Genomic DNA, 27,543 nt, shown 5'->3' with positions numbered 1-27,543 from the left:
TTGGAAAAAACTTCCGGTTTGAAATGAACCTCCGAATAATCGATACGTCACTAATATCCCTGGCTACCTTTTTATTTAGATATGGCGGCGCTCAGTTAACGTAAATGAATCTTAGGATTACACATGAAAATGGGGATACATATATGTCAGGGAGGGGATTAAGCAATGTCTGAAACTGGTAAGATTTGAAAATTTTATTCCTAAACAAATGACATTTCTGAATTTTCAGCGAGCGACACGTTATTTTACAGCCGTTTCTCAAGTCCCAGTGCAGGTAATATTGCGGTTTTATACATATTTCAAGTGTACCTGGATATCCTATCAGTTCTACCTGCATAATCGTAGACATTGCAATCGTGTTGACCTCGAGCAGAGCTGCACATCAAATGATTAAAAGGAAACTTTGCATAAATTACGGGAGCCATACAAGTGCTATCTGAATTTAAGAAGCTGGTCATGTTGTAAACAGTAGAGCGTAAGACAAGGTCCACAGAGACTGAATACCAATACAGAAATAGGAGGGTTGCAGAAATACCATCTGAAGAAGAAATAGACAATACCAATGCTGATGATACAGCAGCTATAACATCAATGTCAATCAACAATTCACTAAAATATGCCATGAACCTTGGAAAGAAAGAGCTGAAAGAAAAGAAATGCAGGTCAAATGACCCAGTTCTGTCTATTTCATACTACCGAGATAGTGTTCACTTAATTTCCTATATCACTTTTTTAGCACTTCACTTTTTAGTAAATTGCATGTCAAAGAGAAAACAATCACATTTTCTGTGTAAATATATTTGTACATGTGCAATTAGCCATGACAAAGACAGCAGTTCTTTGTCCTGTTTTTGTTACTTCTTCTATTTGAATGCTCTATGGTCCATCATTAGGTGTTATGCATGCAGGTCAATAGACAATGTCATGGCCAACTTTCTGTTTATTTATTGTCAATGAGTGAGCGTCCCACTTTCCTATATCACTATTTAGTACTATACTTTTTAGTAAATTGCTTGTCAAACAGAAACTGTGAATTGTATTTACTACATGTAGCTTGTATGCTGAAAGCAGCGACCCACTTTTCTGTTTATATATAGGAACAATAAAATTGAGAATGGAAATGGGGAATGTGTCAAAGAGACAACGACCCGACAATAGAGCAGACAACAGCCGAAGGCCACCAATGGGTCTTCAATGCAGCGAGAAACTCACGCACCCGGAGGTGTCCTTCAGCTGGCCCCTAAACAAATATGTATACTAGTTCAGCATACTTTTGTACATGTGCTATTAATCATAACAAAGACAACAGATATTTTTAACGACCTTATACATTGTATAAAACTTCTTATGAAAAATTCGTTCTAATTCATATGAATACAATAAAGTGAATTTAATAAAGTTATTCAAACGAGCAAAATTGACAACTTTTGATTACAAATTGATTTCTTTAACATTTAGCAATAAAGGAAACCTTAATTATATGATAAGGTCTGTAATAAGTTTGTATTGATACTTTATTCCATTATTGAAATAACTGGGACATGTGGGATATTGACATTCTGTTAAATATAATTATTTAGATCTTTACATTCATGAGTTATTAACTGATTCTCCGGGTGAAACCACTCAAGGTGCGAAAGTCATTTAGAATGCATCATAAAAGTCAGACATGTCACACAGACAGGTCTGCCAGCCTTCACGATTTTTTGGGGATTTCCCCCATGAGCAATGATGAGAGGAGTTGACCTGAATTTTGAAATTCTTTATTATATAAACTGAACACCTCAAAACAGGCATTCAAATTAGTTAAAAGTGTATTTTCAAAAGCACATAAATGCTCATTCAAACAATATACATGATAGTAGTAGATTAAAAGCATGCACTTGTGACAATATAAGAAGAGCATTCTGACTCCTTTTGCGCTTAAAATCCCCCATGGAGATTTGGAATAAACAGCTGCGCCATGAACGCATGATACACCCGTCATCTTGTCTGAGCATTTTTATGCAATAATCATAAATAGTTTCTGACATACGGCCTGACATGCGAAAACCCCCTTTTTTTTTACAAAAAACTCAATATCTCTAAAATAAAATTTTGAATCAAAACCAAAAAGTATACAGGTCTTTAGATTAATATAACTAAGAAGTGTGTAAAATTTTAAGCAATAATCATAAATCGTTTTTGAGATACGGCGCTACATGTGAAAACCCCCCTTTTTAAAAAAAAAAAATCAATATCTCAAAAATAAAATTTTGAATCAAAACCAAAAAGTGTACAGATCTTTAGATTAATATAACTAAGAAGTGTGTAAAATTTTAAGCAATAATCATAAATCGTTTTTGAGATACAGCGCGACATGTGAAAAACCCCTCCCCTTTTTTTTACAAAATACTCAATAACTCAAAAATAAAATTTTGAATCATCACCAAAAAGTATACAGATCTTGAGATTAATATAACTAAGAAGTGTGTAAAGTTTTAAGCAATAATCATAAATTGTTTTTGAGATACAGCGCGACATGTGAAAAACCCCTCCCCCTTTTTTAACAAAATACTCAATATCTCTAAAATAAAATTTTGAATCATCACCAAAAAGTATACAGATCTTAAGATTAATATAACTAAGAAGTGTGTAAAGTTTTAAGCAATAATCATAAATTGTTTTTGAGATACGGTGCGACATGTGAAAAAAAAAAACCACACACCTGTTTTAGTTACTAAGTCCTGTAACTCAAAAAGTTTTAATCTTATTTTCACCAAAAAGTATTCAGATCGTTTGACCATCATAAGAAACAACTATGATAAGTTTCATGAAATTTGGATAAGTCATTCTCAAGTTACGGTGCGACATGTTTACACCGGACAGACAGACGGACAGACGACATTTGTATACCATAATAAGTCCTGTCAAAATTTTGACGGGCGTATAAAAATTGGCAGGTATGTGTCACAGGTTTAATACACCAATATTCCCAAAAAAATTATATTTTACACGGCAAGATTTCAAATATTTCCATTTCTGATGAGGTTAGCGAAAAGCGCTATCAGGTGGCTATGGAGGCACCAAATGATTTAAATCCAATGTTTCCTTTTTTGTCGAGCCTTCGACTTTTGTCGAAAAAGCAAGACATAGCGATCCTACATTCCGTCGGCGTCGTCGTCGGCGGCGTCCACAAATATTCACTCTGTGGTTAAAGTTTTTGAAATTTTAATAACTTTCTTAAACTATCCTGGATTTCTACCAAACTTTGACAGAAGCTTGTTTATGATCATAAGATAATATTCAAAAGTAAATTTTGTAAAAAAAAATTCCATTTTTTCCGTATTTTACTTATAAATGGACTTAGTTTTTCTGCCAAGAAACATTACATTCACTCTGTGGTTGAAGTTTTTGAAATTTTAATAACTTTCTTAAACTATCCTGGATTTCTACCAAACATGGAAAGAAGCTTGTTTATGATCATAAGATAGTATCCAGAAGTAAATTTTGTAAAAAAAAAAATCCATTTTTTCCGTATTTTACTTATAAATGGACTTAGTTTTTCTGCCAGTTAACATTACATTCACTCAGTGGTTAAAGTTTTTAAAATTTTAACAACTTTCTCAAACTATCCTGGATTTGTACCAAACTTGGACAGAAGCTTGTTTATGATTAAAAGCTAGTATCTAGAAGGAAATTTTGTTAAAATTTTGTTTGATTTTTTCCGTATTTTACTTATAAATGGACTTTGTTTTTCTTCCAGTTAACATTACATACAGTCTGCAGTTTAAGTTTTTAAAACATTTATTAGATTTATAAACTATCCTGGATTTTTACCAAACTTGGACAGAAGCTACTAACAATCAAAAGATAGTATAGAGAGGAATATTTTTATTTATTTTTTTCCTCATTTTTGTTGAGCCTGCGATTAACAGCAAAAGTAGGCGAGACACTGGGTTCCGCGGAACCCTTACGAATTTTTTAAAGTCTTTAAGTGACTGAGGTTCATTTAGAATTGTACATATCGCAGTTTATATTCTTAATTATCTTGTTTTTATGTTTAAAGTAAATGAATTCAATTCAACATACTATTATTTTCTAGACAGCGACATTTATGTCGTGAAAGCGAGACATATCGATCCTAGAGGCAGCGACAACAACATTGAGGTTCAGTCTGTGGTTAAAGTTTTTTTAGACATCAATAACTTTGTCAAACCTTCATGCAATTTTAGGAAATTTGGACAGATTTAACTTGTTTATTAATGATAAGCATTTCATTTTATTTCACAGATATTTTTCTTTTACTGAAGTGCCAATCACATGCTGCCTTGACTTTTATGTGCAATAGTCATGACAAAGAGATTCAATTCACGTCGTGTTGGAAACACTACAATCAAAACTTTAGAAAAACAACCAATCAAATTTGCAGCTGCCATATGTCCTCTTAATTTAGAAGAGCAGAAAGAGAGATTCTTGAAGTTTGGAAAACTACCAAAATTTGTTTTGAAAGGTTCAGAGGATGAGATTGAAAATTTATTCAACAAGGCTCGTAACCAGATCCGATTTGACTTATTTGGTGAAGCTGAGTACATTTTAAAAACGGTTAAGGAGAAATATGGTGATGGAGATAATTACCTTGCAGCACAGTTTGGTGATAAGATTACCAAAGAGGAGGCAACTCAAATACTGGAGCAATATCTTAGGGAGAACAATCTAGATGGTGCTATGAGTATAGTATGGTGTGCTGATTTAGCTTCCAGGTAATTAATGAAACTTTTAACTTTCACATATATAGATTCCACCACTGCATCAAGTGTGTTACAATATTTCTCCACTCGAGACAGTTAAATTTTAATATTGAAAGCGCAAGGCTTGCTGAGCTTTTTGAATTATTAAAATTTAAATGTTGAGAGTGGAGAAATATGGTAATACACAAGTCATAGTGGTGGAATCTGTTTTTCTAATGATTTTTAGAACAAAGTTTATCCTTTCTTTTCAAAGATTTGCAGAAAGTTGTGTTCTTTATATGTGACGTCATCAGGCATGGTCGCCTTTTTTCATGACACCAATATTAAGGAAATTCAGAAGAAACCAAGAAAATTTGACATCATAATGAAATTTCAACCAATCATTTGCTGAGAACAAAGTTTTCTCTAGAGATGAGAAACATTTTTCTCAAACCGATCGAGAATTGTGAAAAAAGCATGAAAATTAGAAAAAAAAATATTTCTTGCCATTTTGTCATGCCAGTTGTTGACTTTTTTGAATTTCAGCACTTAAAAATTATTTAAATAAAAATGAGTTGTGATTCTGATATGATTGCCGATATGCCTATATGCCAAAATATTTTAATAAATTTCCACAAAAAAATAAGTACATGTATTAACCTGTCTATGTTGTCCTTTTGAATAAATGTCGTGAGAAAACAATTTTTCAGAGATAAATGTAGACTTTGAAACATATTATATATATCCAAACAAAAATTATATAATGTCTTCCAAATTTAAATTTAATAGAAGCAAAATTTATTTTTCATTCACACACTTCAATCTTCTTATCAATAATTTTATTGAATTTTCTGTCAAAGTAAAGTTTAATGACAGAAATTCAAAAGACCCTTGATGTTTGTCAACAAAGCTTGTATTTATGTTATTTGCATACTGTCATTCATTCTAATGAAATTGACCATAAAAGATTGAAAGGTTGTGATGCATACATTTCACAAATTTATACAAAATGTATTTAGATAGCCTCCTTTATGTATATATCAAATATTTGTTCTGCGGATATAGACTATTTAGATTTAAACATTGATGAAATTAAACAAAAGAACTGCTGATTAGTAGAATTAAAGAATTAAATTTATTATAATGTTTAATAAATAAACCATGTTAACCAGATCAAATCTATGAAAAATTACAATGATGGCTTTTGATAGATATCAGTACAAATGTATTAATAATCTAGACTGAATTAAATTGTTATCATTATAATATATGAAAAAAAATGAACATAGTAAAAAGGCTGAAAAGATTGAAACATACAATACATATTTGTGTTTTAAGGCTTATCTAGATATAGATGTGTCATAAGAGATAAGGCACTATTTATTTTTATACCACATGTGCCTTTTTACCTCTTCCCTCTTCCCCAATATTGATATTTTATAGAAAGCCCTATTATAGTTTTTATTTATAAAAAGGAGAGCTTATTGCATCTCTATGATGTCAATCACCCCAATGATAGTACTATAAAAAAGAGACAAAGGATACCAAAGGGACATTCAAACTCATAAGTCAAAAATAATCTGACAACGCCATGGCTAAAAAAGAAAAAGACAAACAGACAAACAACAGTATACATAACACAACGTAGAAAACTAAAGACTGTGAAAAACGAACCCCACCAAAAACTTGGGGTGATCTCAGGTACTCCTGAAAGGTAAGCAGATCCTGCTCCACATATAAGTGACATTGTAAATATTAATACAGGATATGTACATGTATAAAGGTGTTTGACACCATTGACAAACACAAAAAAATTCTAAAAAAAAACAACTAAAATTCAGCAATAGAGATCTGCTAATTATGATTTTTGACTATGGATTGGCATATATATATGAACATTGTAATGGGTTAAACTAGTATTGCGAGTGTTCAACCTCCCCCCCTTTTTTTAACCTCTTTCAGTGTAATAATATAAAATACAAATAATGTATGAAAAAAATCAAAATCAGAAAAAGTGTTTACCTTTAAAATATTGAACACCTACTCTTGAAGTTTGCTCTATTGCATTCACTTTGTCTGTCAGTTCATTCAACAAATATTTCTGTCACATTTTTCTCAGATGCTATAAAAAGGAATAACTTTATATTTGTTCAGCAGGGTAAAGGTGATGAGTTGTATTATGTGAGCACTTTTGGGATCTGTCAGACACTTACATGTACTTCCTACTAGACCATCACAAAGATATTTAAAAAAATCACATTTTCATGAAAATTCAACTGGAAAAATGTAAATGAAAATATTTTCTTTATAAGCTACATGTACATCTTTCCATGCTTACAGTAGACTTGATTTAATTTCAGTGCTCGCATGATGTGGATTGGACCCCACTGTAAACACAATAGACCAGAGGCCCGCAACTACTCATTCTGGATTAAGAATTCCACAGACAACAACTTCTTAAGGGAACAGGGTATTAGATGCCTAGCAGATCATGAAATAGGAACACATTTTGTATCCTTAAATCAATTTGTAATATCCCTCTAATATACATTATGGTGGCAGGGTGTGTTGCATTATAGGTTTTTGCCTGTGATTTTTTTATTGAGCATTTATGTATATATATAGGAAAAAACATAAAAAGGAGAAAACTTGAAATGGGCAATTGCAATTACCATATATATTTATATACAAGTCTAAATTGAAAACAACGTTCAAACCTATGATTGCGTTGGATAAAAACCGCAATTTTTATACGTGTGTATGCAAAACAAATTTCTTGGTAGAGGGGTCTAAATACAGCACAAACAACATTTTCCAAAAGACCAAAAAAGTGAAAAAGTATATTTTAACAAAATGCATTTGACTAGCCGGTCGAAATATATATATATATATATTTTTTTTTAAAAGACATCATTTTTTTCAAATTATTCAAATTCAAATGCAAGAACTTGAAATAGCCAGTCATTTATTGTCCAACATTACCTAATGTGAATACATTTCTGCCATTATGTATTACACAACATATTTTTTTAAGTGGGTTTCTTTTTTGATCCAGTACTGTGAAACTAGAAATTAAATGTGGAAAAAAAATTTTGAGCCAACATGGATCCGGAGTTAAATACATAAATTTTATACTTTTATATTTAAAAGAAATAATAAAAATTTGATGCAAATTGCTCATTATGTTGAACCTTTTTCCATTAAAAAATGCAATAATTCTCAATTTACTTAATTAGATGTTATTCCAAATAAACCTTTCATATTAGGAAAACATGGCAAGGATGTTCACTAGTAAGCACAGTATGAACATGCATTTAGGCCACACCAATTTGATTTGTGATCTTCGGTTTATATACAGAAACTTGATGTATTTTTCTACAGCTGTATTAAAGATATAACTTTTTTTTCAGGAATCAACTGACGTAATCTCTAAATACACAATTTTTGTAACACTGTGTACTAAAATCAGACTGGTGTGGCCTTAGTAGTTCTTTTTGTTGAAATATTTTTAAATCTTGTACCAATGGACACAGGCATATAATTGTAAACAGTGGAACCATTCTTGTTTTCTAGATTGGGTGATAACATTGAAGAAAGATTTTTCCATAAGACACTGACTCTTTATATCAATTTTTAAAACTTTGTATAAACAAAGATTTCATACAGAAAAAGTTTTGATAAAAAAAGCAGTCTTACTTTTGTCACAGTACAAATACTCTAGCTAGCTAGCTGTTCTAGCTAAACAGATTATTTGTCTTCCTAGTAAATACAAAGAAATAATCCTGTCAGCCATTTTACTTGGAGGTGTGGATGGGGAGGGGGTGTGAGGAGAGGGATTACTTGGCCATGATGAAGCCATATTACCAGAGTTTTGATCCTGTTTTAATAGAAGTTATATTTTCTGTCCCACTGTTATCAATGATTATTTCATCACTGACACATTATGTTAAGCTTATTCATTTATTTTTTGTTTATTTTGAAATTTAGTCATTGCTTGTAGTTGCTGATTTACACTGCACCTAGGATTTGCATATATTGAAATTGATCTACACTGCACTTGAGAATGGAGCTTTTATGTAGTTTTACAGCACAGATTTCAACGTGAATGCAGAAATTTTCAGCAATTTGAAGCAAAAATGATGAAAATTATAGTAAATGTGGAAAGTAGTAATAGCCAAATGACCTTGACCCTTTTAAATAACAATATAGTAATTGTGTTTGTTGCAATAATATAAATAATTAATTAAAAATTTTATAAGAAGGCTTTCAACTAACTTGTAAATCATGGCCTTGTCAGTTCGTTTTCGAGTTTTATTATCCCGTTGATATCTTTCGCCTCCCTTTTATAAACAAATATACCGCCTTTTTATGAAAATTATTTAAATAGCTTTTATGTTGTAGTGGTTAGCCAGCACATGCTTTTTTCCATAATCTCACAATACAATGTACTTGCATAACTATCAGTCAAGCCTCATTTTCAAAAAATCATTCACATTTTATTTTCATTTAGTAATAACTAATAAGGAGATATTAATCCTTGACCCATTAACACAGGTGCGTGCTTATAATGATGGATTTCAGCCTTGGTTTAGCAATAGAAAAAGGTTTAGTCTACGAGGTTCACAAATGACAACACTTCCAGCTATACGGTCTGAGGAAGGTTTGGCGGCCATTAACACTATAATGAACTCGCGAGTTAGATATCTTTGGCTTCCTGCTCTGCAATATTGTAAGTTTTTAAAACAAATTTTTTTTTGCAAAGAAAGTACTCCAGTTTTCACAAATAGATTTTTCTCTTTCTGACTATTTTTAAAAATTCATTCAGTTATTGTTTCATGTATTTATATACAGCATGTATTCTCTTTAGTTAAGTGGTACGACTGAGGCCAAGAATGAAATTTAAATTGTTTGATGTTGCCTATCTACCCACCTTAAAAGCAGCCTACCCGAAAAATTTTATGACAGATCATTTCAAATATTTTTTATTTAAAGATTTTTCCTGCTCTAACATCGTTTTCTTGTTTTGAACATGTAACTTATGTTCTTGGCCTGAAAAAAAATAAATAAAATCCCTAGCTACCTACCTAACCTTACAAGGCATGGATAGGCAACATCAGACAAAGAATTTCTTAAGGGTGGCCTGATTAACCTATTGAATGATTCATGCAGTAATAGTGCTAAGGTTTGCAGTTGTTATTATGATCTTCAGTTATAACATAGCTTGGAGTCCTAAAATTCTAAAATTGTGATTAGAAAACTTTATGGCCAAGGTCAATATCAGTAGTATTCAGATTCATTAGATTTTTTTATGAAAATTGAAAGAAAGAAAAAATTGCATTTTATAAAAGTTTTCATAATGCATACAGTTAAATTTTGTTTTTTGTTTTTAGATTTTAAGACTCAGGCCATATAAGTTTTTTTTATTGATTTAAGGATGAATATTAAACTCTTGTAAAATCTATATGAAAAATGGAGTACTTTCGTAGAGAGCATTAGCATGATTAGCTAATGGGCTTTGTTTGTGTGGAAAAAAGATGGTCATAATGGGAAAACAAAAATATATTATTAATATAAGTATTATTTTATATATATTCTCCACAGATCTTTGCAGTACTGTAAGCATGCATCTGTAGAAATTATCTTCAGAGTAAGATTTTCAGCATCTCACATTCAAAGAACATTTTGACATTAGGTTTTAGTGTTTTCTTTTCCAAGGTTTTGAAGTCCATCACAAGTACGATTATAACTTCATACCATTTTAGTAACATACCTATTTTGATTTAACTTGTAAGATTTTCTTCACATAAAATGTGCACTAGTTCATAACCTGACCAATTTACTGATGTTTTGTCTTACAATTTAACATTGTAAACCATTTTTTTAAATTTTTCATCAAATTTGGTGTCTCAGAATCTAATGCATTCTGGATGATATCTTCATAAGCATACACAGAAATTTTTTGATTGGTTAATGATATCTTAAACAATGGATGTAAAGGTATTTTAATATACGAACACTGAAATTACCCAAAATCCTTTAGATTCTGAAACAGCAAATTTTTCAATACTAGCTTTAAACTATTTTAGAAAATCTGCTTAACTTTTAATCCTTGACTAACCAATAGTTGCGGTCTAGCAATGAAGGTGTTCAACCATGGTATTCTGATAGGAAAAGATTCCACCTCAGAGACCAAAACACCCTAGAAGGATTGGCATCTGAAGAAGGCCTTGCTGCCATTCATTCAATATTTAATGCTAATGTTAGGTACCTATGGCTACCAGCTCTCCAGTATTGTAAGTCTAGTACCATTTTGCAAAATAAGATACTGCACAGTGGTGTGATATTAATACATTGGATTAAATAAGTCATTTTGCATGTTTGGATCTCTTAGACATATACTAAGATATAGAATGAAAAAAATAAATGATAATGAATTGCATAAAGCAAGGAACAATAAAAAAAATATGCTGTATATCATATTTGTTTTTAGTTTATTGTTTTGTACACAAATCAGGCCATTAGTTTTCTCATTTGAATCATTTTGGGGCATGTTATAACTTAGAATGCAGTATGAGTTTTGCTATTTGTTGAATGCCCTATGATGAGCTATAGTTGCTAACTTCTATGTCATTTGGCCTCTTATGAAGAGTTGTCTCTTTGGCAATTATACCACATCTTCTTGTTTTTATAAGGAAAATGAAAAGATCTGACAAAAGCCAAAAAATCAAAACTGTATCAATTGGCGAAACAAGCCCATTCCTTCTGAAGAATGATAAGGACTTCCACAAGGCTTTTTTTCAAATGTATATAAGTCTTTTATTGTCTAGGGGGGGTCGGAGGGGTCCTGATCCCGAAATCCTGGGCTTAAAAACATGAAATCCTGAGGTCTCGAATTTAAAGAAATTTAAATATAAGTCTTTGATTGTCTAGGGGGGGGGGGGGGGGGGTCCTGATCCCAAAATCCCGGGCTTAAAAACATGAAATCCCGAGGTCCCAAATTTAAAGAAATTTAAATCCCGACATCCTGAAATTCGAAAAAAGAATTCCCGGATCTCGAAAGGATCAATCCAGAAATCCCAAGCTTAAAAACACCCGATCCCGGAGTCCCGATAAAGGTCCTACCCCCCCTCATTGTCCAATTGAACTAAAATTTTCAATTCATGTTTTCCTGATCTTGAGGACAGTTTAGGTATAGAAATATGGCTCTCTGGACATGATAAGTTAAACTGTATATATATTTGCTGCTGGAGTTTATTGATAGTATAGTGTGACAAGTGAAAGTTTTTATGTTTGTAATTGTTTTTATAGTACTGTTTATTGTCTTGCGACTATGCATTTTAAGAATAAATAGTGATTGAATGACAATAACAAATACTTGGCAAACTTGCCACATGCACTTAATGGCAATTTAAATTTGCCACTTGTACTAGCTGGCTATTTAAAATTCCATGACAGTTTTGTGTCCAAATTAAGGATTAGAATAGCTGTGCAAAACAAGTTATTTGACAGAAAAAAACTAATTGCAACTCCTATTAAAAGAATGCCTTGATTATCAACTCTATAGTATTTTTGACAAGCATGTGATTGAATTTGTATTAATATCCATTTATGTTACAGGTTCACATCAGACTGGATTTATGATATCTTGGAATAATATTCCATCCATGTACATTTCAATTCATCAATCATTATTCTGTAAACATTGTAGGCTAAGGAGATACTGCGAACAGTATGGCAGCTTATCATTAGTTCATGGGAAGTTCTTAATTCTTTTTTTCAGCTGTCATCTGTATGTTTTTTAAAGAAAATTTGTCAAAAAATGTTGTAGTTAGCGAAAGTTATGTATACATGTACATACTTTTGTTTTAATTACCATTAAATTTTGTTTTTGCACTTGTTTCCTTGACCACTGCACAGTTTCGATCATTTAATGATGGCCTACAACCTTGGTATAGTGACCGGAAAAGATTTGATCTCAGAGGAAGAAATTGTTTAGAAGAATTAAGAGCAGAAGAGGGCCTTGCTGCAATAAACACTATATTAAATGCAAAAACCAGGTTCCTTTGGGGGCCAGCTCTTTTATACTGTAAGTTTTCTTTCTTTGTATCCCTCATATCTTTCTTGTTATTTATTACCATCTAACATAGTGCATGTATCTTTGATTTTTGCATCATCTTTGTATGCATGAATATATGATCACTTCAAAATGCATTATTTATCTTTAATGTATTTTAAAACACTAATCTTTCTCTTGTCTAGAAGTTATACCTGATATCTGTTTCTTTATTTCTACCATGGTTTGCTGTTTTACTTATTCAATAACCCTTGCTTCTTAACCATTTTATATATGAATTTGTAAATGCTATATCATTGACCAAGAAACTGCTATATACTATTCTCATAACATTGCATAGCTTAGACTTTATCATAGAATACATGTACCTACTTTATACTGTTTGAAATCACCAGTACCTAGTTCATGTTGTCTATCAAGCTCTGTTTGAATATTGCTAAAGAGTAACAGCTTGATTCAAGGGACTTTTTCTTATATTTACTTGTAATCTGATTAGCAATTTTGTATTCAACAATCAAGTTTTTATACTGTGAAGGATATCAAACCTTTCCCCAGAATCAGTTGGAGTTTACCTGTCCATTTAATTTTTTTGCAAAGTGTTAGTTCTGTCCCATTGAATAAATACAATAGCTATTGTTTTCTTTGGAGATCATTCAATAGGAACTTTAAATTTCTCCTTGAAAAAAAAACATCCATTGATTCATTTGGCTGTACAAAAAAAATAAACTCATAGTGATGAAAATACATATATCATTACTGAAATATGACACATCCTGTCAGATTAAGAGATAATAATTACAAAATTATGCCAATAAGGACAGTACACTTTGCATGAATTTAAGTGGACAGGTAAACTCCAACTGATTCTTGGGAAAGGGTTGATTGCCTTTACAATAAGAACAGCCTTCAGATTGAATAGACCCAGTCTTCGCACTCAACCACAGGTCCACCAGCCCAGGCTTGTAAAAATGCTGTCGGGCCTGTAAAAATCATATCTACAGGCCAATATAATCTAACTAAAATTTTCGTAAAATTCAGCTTCGGGCCTGTAGATTCAAAAGTTTAGCGTGAAGACTGTTAAGACCTGTTGCAAGAAAATATGGACTTGGTTTAGATGTTTTCACAATCGCATATTTTCATTTACTCACATGTATTTTCTAGCTTTACATATTACTGTTGTATTTTTCAGTGGTTAACCCTAGCTCTCTTCAGTGGGTTTCTATTTAAAGAAGTTGTTGTACTAATTTCTTTATCTTGCATGGATTTTGCATTTTAACGTTTAAATGCATGCTGTCATTGTGTGGAGGGATTATTTATCCATTTAAAGTTTGTTAGTTATTTAGCATGTTTAGTGTACTTTTACTGGGATATAATGTTTTTCATATTATCATTACCTTATTGTCCTTCAACATTTAAGAATGATTTAGGTGTTACTAGTATTATAAGCTGATCTGAACAAGATGAACATCCTATTTGCAACTCTTACTTTTCTGAAAGTTTTACTGAAAAAATTTAGTCATCATGTAAATGATGTAAAATCTGAGAAGGAAATGTTAATTAATATTAATACAGGATGTATTTTATAGATAAAAATATGTTATGGCTAAGTTAATATCTGAAATACACATTTCACAATATATAATTGATTTTTATGCCGCCAATGTAGGCAATGGGGCATGATTAAGTGTTACCCTTGACCCTTTAATAGCCTTTCCGTCCGTCCCATATTTGTTTCTACACTCTAACTAAAGTTTGCCTCGTGCAAATTTTATGAAACTCATACACAATGCTAAGAAACAAAACTAGCAGACAGAGTTCGATTTGGTTGTGAGTTGTTTACCGTTATGGAGTTATGTCCATTTTTAACTTGGAAAATTGCAAAGCTTGAGCTTGGGCATTGGTGTCCTCAGACACATTCTCCTTTTATTAGTAAATTACTAAATTTTGTAAAGATATTCAATTTTTCGATTAACTGTAGTAATAAAGTCTATAAGTGTGAACCTTGTAATGTATAGTACTCCAAAACAACTGTATTAATACTTATAATTCTAATAAAATGGACTAAAATTATGTCCAGATAAAAAAATTCATCAACATTTTCATCACTTTTTTTTTTTTTTTGTGTAGGAATTCATACTTGTGATGTCATGAAACTGGATTATTTGTTGGTCTGAATGGGTTTTACAGAATAGAGCCTAATGGCCAAAAAAGTGCAAAATAAAGGGGAAAATAAAGAATATAGAAAAATACTAAAAATAAAAAAGAATAAGGAAAAATTTTGGAAAAGTTAAAAAAAAAAAAAAAAAAGAAGAAATGAAGGACCCCCATCCAGGTCCTCTTACATGTGTATATACATTTTTTCACATGAGGCTCACCAATGAAATCAGACTTGACATACTACATTGGAAATAATTATATGTAGATATATCTGGTGAATTTTCAGAATGTCATGATTTCTTCATAAAAAATTTCTGTATCACCTCAATAGCTTTGCTCCTGGGCATGAATTATTTAAGGGTAAATACCAGTTTTAAGTAGGATAAACCCGTATACCATCCTGCTGGATAAAAATATTTGATATATATTCAGGTTTAATATTTAAAAGTTCTGGATTTTCATTGTTGGTAAGAAATATGTGTCATATGACTTTCACTGGATGTTGGTTTTTTTTTTTACATATGAATATATTGAATTATCAAGATCTTGAAAGCTGGAATCTTTTTTTTTTTTTAAATCCTACTAGCAATGTCAAGGTAAAACTAATTGAAAAAAAAATTGCCTTTTTGCATATTCCTTTATTCTGTGTTTCCAATTTTTTTATCTTTTGGATAAGAAATGTTGTGTGACATATGATTTTTGAGTCAATTTCATTGTGGCATATTTATCTCAACATCCGAGGAAAATTAGAAGTAGTTCTTCAGTTGAAAATTGTTATAACCATGTTGAAAATAATTAAAAAACCAAAAAAAAGAAAATTATTATTTTTTGTTTCAATGTTTTACAGACACAGCTTGTAAAGCGGCAGAGATGACATTTAAACAATTATATGATCATCTGACCATTTATGTCAAAAGTCCTGAACATCGCTGGAGACTTTGTATGCGAGTCAAACGGGGACTTCTAGATCCTAATGACTTAGGAGGTTATGGAAAAGATCAGTGCTATTTTGAAGGTAATACTGATAAAATATTTTGTAAATATTGTGCTACTTAATGAAATCACAACAGAAAAGAACAATACAGTGGATTCATTATAATTTGTAGGGTACCAATTTTCGTGTATTACGTCTTAAAAGGTTAACCATGAATTTAAATGTTAACGAAGAATAGTTTGAATATAGGCTAGTATGCAGACTTGGGCAAAACCAAGAAATCAATTATAAACAAAAGTACACTTTTTTTCTCAATCCACAAAAATTCGTACTTTCGAAATATTTGAATCCACAATAAATAAAAGTGAACAGAAAAAAAACTACCGAATAAAGGCTTGTGTAGTCCATGGTTTTATTTTCCAAAGTTGAACCTGTCAGACAGGGGTGTGGACTATATATATATATAGAGTACGATAAGCAAGAAATGAGAAAAAATTTGATTTCGCAAGTTGGTTTGTTTACATACCGCCATGTTTGTTATTGATATTATAGAGGGCACTCATCATTTTCAAAACTATTAGTTTTACCTAATCCATATTAGTATGTTATTTTTATTCAATATCAAATATATACTGATAAAATTAAAAAATAATTGCTTCACTACAAATTTCTCGTTTCTTTTCACTGCATTGCTTATAAATAAACTGGAATCTGCTTGAATTTAATGGAATGAAAAAAGTATAAAAGTCAACAAGCAGTTTCAACTTCTATTTGATGATGGAAAAAAGTTTTTCCATGAAAATACCACAAACGACCACACATGATTTGAAATTACCGGAGTTTCATTAGACATTTTCTAACAGTTACAAAAGTTTTTTTACCTGAAATTTCGTGGCGAGAAGGAGGGTGCAGACAATGTACCAGTGTGAACTATACAAGCCCGATTATGGTATGCCAGCAGATCATCCAATCATTAAAAGATCTTCCAATTTATTTGTGTAGAATTTAATATTTGGTGAAATTTCTTCATGAAATTTTATATCTTTCAGGAGCTGTTTAAATACTGAGCTGTTTGGACATGCTAGATTTTAATGTAATGCACTATTATGTCTTTCAGGAGCTGTTGAAATACTGAGGGGTTTGGACATTTTAGATTTTAATGTAATGAACTTTTAAATATTTCAGGATCTGTTTAAATACTGAGGAGTTTGGACATGCTAGATTTTAATGTAATGAACTGTTATGTCTTTCAGGAGCTGTTGAAATACTGAGGAGTTTGGACATGATAGATTTTAATGTAATGATGAGTGGGAAAATTTGTGTTGATGAAGTTCAAAGATGCAAACGCATAGCTCGCTTAGACTGTCTAAAATTGCCAGCATTCATGAAAAACGAAAATCGTTACAAAAAACATTTGAAATCAATTGCCCATTTAAATGGACTTGATTTGCACCATCAGAAAAAAAATGCGCCGGCAGCCTACATTAGGCGCCTTAAACAGGGAAGAAGAATAGGCACTGATAAGGTGAGACGAATTCGTAGAAGGCGTTTTAAAGGGGTCAAAACAGGTAGTCCCACAGGTAGTCTTTCCACAGATTCTGCCGGCAGTGAATATGAGGACTATTGTTATGGCAGTAGTGATTCTAGGGAAGGGGGAAGTCAAGTTGAATACACACCTGTAGAAAAGTTAGGTGACCAAACCAGCACAAAAGACCCAAGGGTTGATAGTGGTTTTGTTTCCCATTGTAGTAACCCTAATGAAAAAGCTGATACCATTTCTTTGAAATCTTTTGATTCTTCCTCAGTCAAATCATTTAAATCTTTAAAATCAGAAATATCTGTAAAATCAGAAATATCTGTAAAATCAGAAATATCTGTAAAATCAGAAATATCAGGGAAATCAAAAAGATCCTCAGATGTGTCAAACATCTCTCTAAAATCTCAAAAGTCAGATACCAAGTCCAGTACCTCAGTGACCTCTCAGAAGACATTTACGTCAAATTCATCCGTTAAGTTAAAATTAAAGCCACCAGTCAAACAAGATGATGAAGAAAATATTTCACAAAAAGCCTCTGCACAGTTGTCTTATACTAGTAATTTATCCAATAATAATAATGCATGGACTACACCAGGAAGAAAGGACATGCTGCCCCCTCTTTTGTCCCTCACAGAAGAACAAAAATCTTGGATGTCCTCAACAAATGGAACATTACAACTCCACAAACAACCGTTACCTTCAGCTTTCAATCATAATGTGTGTACGACTATCATATCTAGTGAAGATGCAGGAGAATGTTCATCAAGTGATAAAACAAATAAAGGGTCAAGGTCAGCTAGAACAATGGAAGGTGGTGATCTGGGTGATATCTTCAAACATAAGAGTGAAAAGTCTGAGGTAATGCTTCAAAAAGAGCTAGATGACAGTCATGTTGTGGACTTTTCTTCATTAACAAACTCTGGTGTGATTAGGACTAAATCTATGTCAGCCAATAAGAACTCTGTATTTCATTCACCTTCTGAAGATTCTTCTGAAAATGGACAAAATATTATGGAATATGGACCAGAAAAATTTATATATCCAGATCTCAGTTCTTATTTTGATTCAGATTTTAATAGCTTTCAAAATCCATTTTTTCAATTATCCCAGAATAAGTTTAAAGATAACACAAATTTGCTTGCTAAAAGAAGAACGAAATCTGCATGTAGCAGACGCACAAACAACACAGCATGATACAAGATGTAACAAAATGTGTATGAATGCCATAGTTATAAAGTCTAGATTGAAGCAGTTTACTTAAACACTTTTTTGAATTATTATGTCGTGATTCTCTTTTATAAGTACGGATATTGATAGGTCAGTATATTTTTTAAACATTTCAGCATTATAACTTACTAAAAAATAAAATTTTGTATCAGCTTTCCGTATGTATAAGGTTACAAGAATTCAGGAACTAGAAATGTTTTTATTTTGATTATATCTTCTTTTCTGAAATTTGGCTGTTAATTATATAAGTTCATTTTTATTATAAGATCAAAATAAATTCTTATTTTGGAGAAGAAATTTATACTGAATCATGGGAACAAAATTTTAAGGCTATATTTTTTTCTTAACATATAGATACTTTCTTGAATGTTTAGGAACTAAGCAAACTTTTTTAATTGAAAATAAAATATAACAAAGATAGATACTCACCTTTGAAAAGCAAGGACCAGCTGGGAAAAAAATTAGACCAGTTTCTGGTATTGTTAGCATGTATATTGCATTTATTTTTAACTTGTTAATATATGTATTAAAGAGCTTTATTTTAAAGTGCCATTGTTTTATACCAGATGTATATTTTTGTAGTGCTATTTAAGAAAGACTGCATTTTTATATGGATCAGTATTAGATTCAGGTTTTATTATACATAACCTTATACATTATTTGAAAAAAAATAGTTGCTTCATGCATTTGAGAATGGTTCATATGAAATACAGGGTAGAATTAATTACTCTAACCTTTAGAATATTGATGCTGGACATTTTAGTTGCTGATATGAACTTTTTATTTATAGAAACTTTTGGAGGCTTTTTTTTATTTTAAAGGAGTAATTCCATTTTTTTCAAGAATTCATGAAAACTTTTAATAGATTATGTCACTGAAATGTCCACTTATAATTTGGTAATTCACTAAAATATACTGTTTTCTTTGAAATCTTGTATACTTATTCTCATAAAAACGGTTTATAGGATCAACCATATTACTCGAGAATTTGACTTTGGAAAAGAAGAAGAGATATTGAAACACAATCAGAGATTACTTTAGATAAAAAAAAATATACAAAAATAAAATTCTTCTTTGGAGAGTTTAATGGTTGATATATTAATTTTACTATTTTCCTTATTTCAATGACTGTAAGTTATTGGATTTACAAATTAAATACTAATGTTTCAATACTTTTCACCATGTATTTTATAGTCAGTTAGGTTAAAAGAATTGGCATTTATGTCCTTTCTGTTAGTTTGTCTGTTCATTAGTTAAACATTTCCGAATTTTCTAATTTGATCTCACCATGAATATGATTAAACTAAAATATTTGTAATCTTCAACAATATTTAGATGAAGATTTTTAAAATTAGAAAAACTCTCAAACTTAACTTAAAAGAGTAGATATTACATATCCAGTGAAATTATCAGATTCAAATATCTTTTATAAGTTTCATGATTCTTTTTAATAAAGACTTTTTTGTAATTCCATAAAAGACATACAAAAAAAAATAAAATTTAAACATTTGAATAAACTTGCTCTGGAAATAATTTAACCCATCTTTCATAATTTATTTACCATTTTCATCAGCTTTCATTCCTCTTGGTAGAAAAATATTTCTAAGCATGAACTTTTTTACATGAGAATTTTACATTGAAAAATTTAAGGATTTAAGATTTCATATCAAAAACAAAATTTGAATTTGTTTATAAGATTTTAACACCTTTTGCATGGATTTTCATGACTTTTGGTGGAACTAAGACTAATATTTTTTCAATATAGTAATAATTTGATATTACAGGAAGTTTTTAAATTTGATATTTTCCAAATTTAGGATTGCATGGTGTATGTTTTAATGTATTCTGAACATTATATAGCCAATGACACATTTCCACCAGATGGCAGTGTTTCCTGTTGCTATATCTTTCAAAACATAGGTTACCCAATAAAATGTTAATATAAAATTTCAACAAATAATTCCCTTACACTTAAAATTTATGGTGCCATTGTTTAAATACACTATCCCTGTGTTAGCTGTGTAGCATGAAAGTGCTTGATACAGAATTTCCATGTTCTAAAATTAGTTAGAGCCTTTTGTATTTTTTTTTTACATTGTTGAGAACTGCTGACTCAACATTATTGATTGTCTGTCATGAGAAGAGAGTGTCCTTGACCTATATTGTCCTGATTTTTCAGCAAATTTTTTTTATCAATTTGAATTATTGCCAATATTCTTTATATGAAGTGATGTATGATTACATTTGTCAATCAGGAACTATTTTTAAGATGCAGTAAATAACAAGAAAGATATTATTATCTCCCCTTTGTGCCTGGAAAACTTTAAGAAGAATATACACTGCTGTAACAATTTGTAAAAGCAGAGACATATATACATATATATATATGTGTATATATGTCTCTGGTAAAAGTATTTGTTTTCTTAAGTGCTGCGCTTGTTAATAAGAGTAAGATGAAGAAAACTTATTTCTTAAATTAAAAAAATTGATGTATGTATTTTTGTTTAAACATTATTAATTATGTTTTTTTACTTGTTATAGAAGAATATAGTTCTTTGTCTAGTCATTTTTATACTCATAGTGCATTTACATTAAAATTTATTTTGTTAATTATAAGGTGTGTTTTATTTTGTGTAAGGATTTATATGACTTGATTTAGTTGTTGATATACAAATGGAGAAAATGAATCAAACAGAAAATTTCTTTTCAGAGTTTTTATCATATATTAATAATGAGAAAAAACAAGATAAAGGGGAATAACTCTTGCTTTCTTATCACAAATTCTTAATGAGTGTTTAATATTTTTACGATTGATGAAATCTGAAAAAAATAAACAAAGTGTGAGTATTATTCATCAAAGCAGTTCATCAATGTAACAATGCTTTCACTGGACATGTATCTGTAAAGTAATTTAACAAGTCCTGTTTTACAACACGACACATGCACACAAATTACATACACACTATCACATCTGTAAAAAAAGCAATCTTATTGAAATTAGTTATTCGCTTTTGCTCCTCATATTTCGATTGGTTGTTTTGTCGCACCACATGTGATATATAAACAACCGAACAAAAATGAGGAGCAAGTGCGTAGAACTTATTTTTAATTTGACACAAAAAATGTTTTATCTAATCACAAATAACTGTTAAAATTATCACCCTATCTTTACAGCGATCACTCAATGGTTTCATTCTCTTTGATGAGGATGATGATTTCGATTATGCATCAGTAGGTATTCATTTCCTCTCGCTTGTCATTGTCATGTGTTGGAACTTTGGCAAAGTTGTTTCTTTTGTCAGTTTGAACTAATTTTAATCAGATTTATTAACTGCTTGAAAAACATCTTTACATTTGAAGGTCGAAATGAATACATATATGAGAGTCTGGATGGGGGTTTACAGAATAGTGAATAGTAGACAAAAAGGAGGGTCTGGATGGGGGTTTACAGTACAGTGAATAGTAGACAAAAAGGAGGGTCTGGATGGGGGTTTACAGAATAGTGAATAGTAGACAAAAAGTGCAGAATAAAGGACAAAAAAGTAAAGAAAAGAGAATAATGGGCAAAATGAAAAAAAAATGGTTTATAAAATTAAAGAATTAAGAAATGAAGGACCCCCCATTCAGACCGTCATGTATATTTGTGGTTGCTTAATTAAAAGGGTTTTGTATTAGAAAGATTGGTTAATCTCAAAGACCTGGCATTGGCCCTTTCAATGCTTTGAATATGGTTGTATTGTATTTCAGTTCATAAACAACTATTAGTGAAGGGGGTTATGAAAAGAGAACTCACTACTAATCAAATTGAATGGTGTTTTGCTTACTAAAATAACTTGCTGTTTATTTGGAAAAATTTAATTAGTTTTGTATTTTATATGGCTGAATGCTATCTGGTCTCTTCTAACAGATGTAGTATACTTGGAAAATAACAGAATATGTCCAGATGAAAATTAGTATATATTTAGAAAATGGCCTACACAAATAGTGTTTATTCCAACAAAGTTTTGTTATAAAAGCATAACAACACGAAACATGTAACAAATGACTTTTACCTGCTATTATATATACATTGTATATCATAGAAACTGCAATATCAGGTGGCTCATTGTTCAACTACAGCCATTTGATTTGTGTTCCTATATCATTAATGAGAAATAATTATTTTAACCTTTTTGAATTTATGTTAGGCCATGAGAAATTATCTATAAGATTTCCTATCCCAAAAAATTTCAATCAAAATTTTTTAAATTGAAATTTTATTGTTTTGAAAAAAGAGCCTTTAGTTACAGTTATGTTTTACTTTCTTTTTCAGAAAGGCTGTTGGCCTCTAAGGTTAATATGCAAATAGGTAATAGTTTCTTTGTAACTCTACACATTGTTAATGTCCTAGTATATAGCTAGTCAAGACTTTTGTGTGTGCTTTTTTTTACAAAAAACCCAGTGTTTTATTGGTGGAAGAACAATTCTCTCAGTGTGCAGAGCAAACATATTCATGAGTACAAATGATCTATTTGACAATATCTCCGACAAACATTTATTTGAAGATTATTTTATAAAGAGGTATTAATTGGTTTATTTTTTTAAGTATCCTGAAAGAAAACTGTTTTCCCAACTTAGGTGCTGGTCATTGCAAGATTCAGGCAACTTACGAATATGTGATACCTTTATCAGTAAAAACAAAATAAGCAGGTATTTTTTTATTTTGCACATTTTTTGCCAGAAGACTTTTCTTTTCTATAGTTTTAGTAATTTTGAATGAGTTATCTGCCCTTTTGGAGTGTTTTTTAAATTGCATTCTTTACTGTATTTTAAATTGCATTCTTTACTGTATTTTAAATTGCATTATGAACTGTATTTTAAATTGCACTCTTTATTGTTTTTTAAATTACAGCTTACTGAAATAAAAGATAAAAAGAATAATGTTATTTTATGAAGCAACATTTCATGACTATGAATGAGAAAAATGAATCGATTATGTTTCTAAAACTGCCTGATTGCTTATTATGACTAACACTTAAATAATTACTTGTTGGAAAGGGTGAGCACTTCAACCATGATTTTGGTCATTTATGAATTAAAGACAAAAGTGCTCTTTGATGACCAATTTTCTAAAAAAAAATGTCTCAATTTTAGATTGTTGCAGAATTTTATTTTTAAATATTTATTTTTGAAAACACAATTGCCTAAGTAAAACAGCACTATTCAGGTAAATTAACCATAGATTTACCTGGATTCTGCTTGAGCAAAATTGTCCAATGTGAGTTTTTTTAAAATAGTTTTTAAAACAATCAGAATAGAACTGCCTTCTTGCAAGAAAATAGACCAGTCATAATGGAGATAAATGAAACAAGAAATCGTTAAAGGAAATAAAATTTCCACTGATAAATTAATGAATAAAAGTGCCAAAAAAATATTTAATGATGACAGAAAATTATACCACAATTGTATTTTAAAAAGGAGAAATTAAAAAGAAGAAAAATCATTTGTGCTCGTGTGATATGCACATCAGTCATAATATTTACCTTTGTTATTTGTTATTTATAAACATTTAGTGCCAATAATGATGTTAGTTTTATTTTATATCTTTTTTTAATCATATTTCATAGATAACATCACAAATATCTATAATAGATTTAAATTAACCTTTGTATACTATACATACATAGAATCTCAAATGCTATACTCTTTTTCATTTATTTCGAAACTTTGACGCATCACTTTTTATGAATTTCAGTTAGGAACTTTATTTTAGTGCTATTGGTTTTATCGCTTTTTGGTTTTTAGTGATGTTTTATGGATGTCATAAATCATAGAAAATCGTCATGTATAAGAAGCATAAATTTGAAAGGACAGTATAAATTATTTCTTGATCAACATAAAAGTAACTTATAAAATGGTTATCATCATGGCTTTATTTGCCATCTATAGAAATAGAAAAAAAATAAGACATGAAAATCTCCTTTAATTTTTAACAACAACCCCCTCCCCCATTTCTCACATTTTAACATATTCAAGGTCCCAAACCTATATTGGAGATTTACAGACTTGTGAGATCATAACAAATTGACTAGCTCATAACCTGTTTCTGTCTAATGTTACTTATTCCCATACAATATAATGTATATCAATTTTGTGTAGACTGATTTAAGATTAAGGTGGTACATAACACTACAGGGAGATAACTCTGTAAAAATCAGCTGAACGTTTTAATCACGTTCTATTGTTAAGGAAATATTAAGCTTCTCAATGATCAAAATTAGTGTTTGTCAAACTGCTATATATCCAATGAAATTTTTCCAATAAAGTGTGTGGTTCAAGTTTTTTGAAATTTTTTTTAAAGGGTCAAAGTTAATATTTTCGTCCAAATTTTATGAAAATTAAAGGAGCCAAATTAATTTTAGTCAAGGTGTTTGGTACCATCTTAATTCATATCCTGGCTGCACTTTCAAGTTTCAAATTGTTAAAGCTTTTTTGGTAGCAAATTATAAACATAACATATTAAACTTTCTTGCCTTGTAATACATATCCTTATGCTTTAACATGAATGCAATATTGGGTTTTAGTTGCACAATTTATGTTTTTAAATTTTATTAGAATAACATAAACTTCCATTTTTAATGTTTAAAAACATCAGGAATCAAATCTCAAACTTATTTAAAAAAAAATTTAATATGGAGATTAAATTCTTGAAGTTTTTATTGTCATTTGAATTGATAGTCTCAGCTTTAATGTATTTAATAAAAATGAGATTATGACAAGAAATATTTGTAATTTCTGATTTATAAAGTTTAGTTCTTTTAAACTTATTTGCAGCAGTAGTAAATATTAAAGTTATGTCCCTTTTATATGAAAAATGATCATACTTTTATTCACATACAACGAAGTATACTTATCATTTAAAAAATAGATGACAGCATCAAAAGAAGTTGAAAATTAAGAAACTAAAAGTTAATGTGGTGATTAAATAACATTTTATTAGAATATTAAGCTATATAGTATTAAGGAAACTGTAAAACCATTGCACGTTTTACCAATGTTAGTCAGATAATTGACAGCATTATTTAAATTTGATTTGTTACAAAGATAGTGGCAGGATACATATCTTTTGGGTGTTTTTCATTGGGTTATTTTTTTTGTCTCAACGAAGCATTTTCTATGATTCACATTGAAATTTGTAATGATTTAGAGATGTAATCCACATCAACATTGTTTATTAAAAAAATGCTGCAGTAACCATGGAGATGAAAGATTACCATATCAAATTTAAACATAAATGTTTCTGTGACAGATTTGTGTTAGTAGATGCCATAAGTTTAACTATTCATTATTTTATTATATGCATTGTAGCTGAACACCAAAGAATTATTTATTTATCATGATTTTAATATTTGTGCTGAATTTGTTGAGTTTAAAAAATCAATCTTGTATAAATTTCAAAGTACATTTGCACTTTATTGTCAAAAATTGGAACACTTTTACCAAAAGTACCTCATGTTTTTATATGTTATCTTTGTATACTTGGTGATTAGGAAATTTTGTTTAACTATTGTAATTGAAATTAATTCTTTGCTCTAAGAAAGGATTATAGCATTAAGGCCTGATTTTGTCACAAATTAATGAAGATTTTCAGAACTAAATTATTTGCCATGGTAACTCGTCAAATGTGGAAATTGTTTTTATTTTCTTAACACATTTTACCTTAGGATTGTTTGGACAAATTTAAGATCACACAAGGTAACTTTTTAATTTGCACAAATATTTGGGCCATATAAGGGCCTTATTGCTCCTACTCCTTTCATTGGATGTCTTGTACAAATTGAATGTCATGTATCATAGTATCATATTATCAATAGGCCATTTCAGAATCTTAAGGACTATGGGTAATTTTATTGTTCATACCCAAAAATGAAAATAATGTCACGTCATTGGTCGAATTTCAATTGTTTAGGATGTTTTTAACCAATCACAACGCTTTGGTGTACACTTTTGAAAATATTACCCAGAATGCATTAGATTCTGAAACGGCGACTTGACCTTGAAGGCAACACAATCCATTTCAATGTTTATACCATATGTGTACTGCACTATGATATACTAACATCCAATTTAACACTATTGCAGGGGAAGGAATTTGACAGTATAATTTATTATTTATACAATTGTTTGTTGATTAGCTGTGATAAGTTATGGTTTTTATACATTATTTATTGAGTATTAAAAAGAATGAAAATGAGATTAGTTGCTTTTTAACATTATGTATTTGAAACCAATTCCAGCTTAGCTTAGAATGATATTTCAGGTTTTTGCAGGCGGACATGCAGCAGGTACTGTTTGCAAAAATTACCCCCCTCCCCCCAAAAAAAATAAATTGGAAAAAAAAGAAAAAGAAAAAAAAAATAATAAAGAAAAATATTAAAAATAATTAAGGAAAGATGGCAACAATGAACTTGATAAAACAACATTTTGAATTGGCTTTATAAGTCATAATTTTTTTATAAAGTGTTCAGATGAAAAATCATTGCTGTGTCCTGTATAAATTGCATTTCACCAACAGATGTTATTACACAAAGAGGGGAAACAAATTATTGGTGTTATTTAAATGAACACAGGTCTAACCATTTCAAAACCTGGATCTATTTTCTCGATGTCTTTGATTACAATTAACCTACTCCAGCAGTATAAATTGACCTCAGAATATATCCCATATCCCTATGTCTTGTCTCTTATTGTAAGGGAGCTACCATTTGATTTTTATGGGGGCTAGGATGAAAAATTTTGTCCTGCATTTTTTTTTTAGTTGTAATCTCTGTTCTGCCATTTTATTTTTCACTCTATTCGGTCCTGCCTTTTTTTGTTATTAGTTTATCCTGACTTTTTTTACATAAATTGTCATCCTGCCTTTTTT

General features: G+C 30.3%; 1 protein-coding gene across 5 annotated transcripts; it reads left to right on the top strand.

Moving 5' to 3' along the window:
- The first annotated feature begins 59 nt into the window (after positions 1–59).
- Positions 60–26,871, top strand: LOC127724299 (uncharacterized). 5 transcript variants are annotated; one of them, XM_052231230.1, is made up of 8 exons: positions 60–178; positions 4,273–4,742; positions 7,070–7,220; positions 9,264–9,438; positions 15,788–15,955; positions 17,128–18,269; positions 21,813–21,869; positions 22,951–26,871. In XM_052231230.1, the coding sequence occupies exons 2-8, from the start codon at positions 4,333–4,335 to the stop codon at positions 22,984–22,986; spliced, it is 2,139 nt and encodes a 712-aa protein (XP_052087190.1). In that variant the 5' UTR covers positions 60–178; positions 4,273–4,332; the 3' UTR covers positions 22,987–26,871. The 5 variants fall into 5 exon arrangements, with proteins under 5 accessions (XP_052087190.1, XP_052087189.1, XP_052087187.1 ...); XM_052231229.1 differs by lacking the exon at positions 22,951–26,871 and having other exon boundaries at positions 21,813–22,943; XM_052231227.1 differs by lacking the exons at positions 9,264–9,438; positions 21,813–21,869; positions 22,951–26,871 and adding an exon at positions 12,627–12,795 and having other exon boundaries at positions 17,128–20,646.
- Positions 26,872–27,543: the final 672 nt, after the last annotated feature.

The sequence above is a fragment of the Mytilus californianus genome, unplaced genomic scaffold (genome assembly GCF_021869535.1).
Source record: "Mytilus californianus isolate M0D057914Y unplaced genomic scaffold, xbMytCali1.0.p SCAF_14, whole genome shotgun sequence".
In the NCBI taxonomy this organism is placed as follows: Eukaryota; Metazoa; Mollusca; class Bivalvia; order Mytilida; family Mytilidae; genus Mytilus; species Mytilus californianus.
This window is presented reverse-complemented; position numbering and strand designations above follow the sequence as displayed.

What these genes read in the sequence shown, in the direction of transcription:
- LOC127724299 (XM_052231226.1), top strand. Translation starts at nt 4,333, where the DNA reads ATGACAAAGAGATTCAATTCACGTCGTGTTGGAAACACTACAATCAAA. An exon ending in TGTGCTGATTTAGCTTCCAG is followed by an intron (nt 4,743 to 7,069) that starts GTAATTAATGAA and finishes ATTTAATTTCAG; the next exon opens with TGCTCGCATGATGTGGATTG. An exon ending in ATGAAATAGGAACACATTTT is followed by an intron (nt 7,221 to 9,263) that starts GTATCCTTAAAT and finishes CCATTAACACAG; the next exon opens with GTGCGTGCTTATAATGATGG.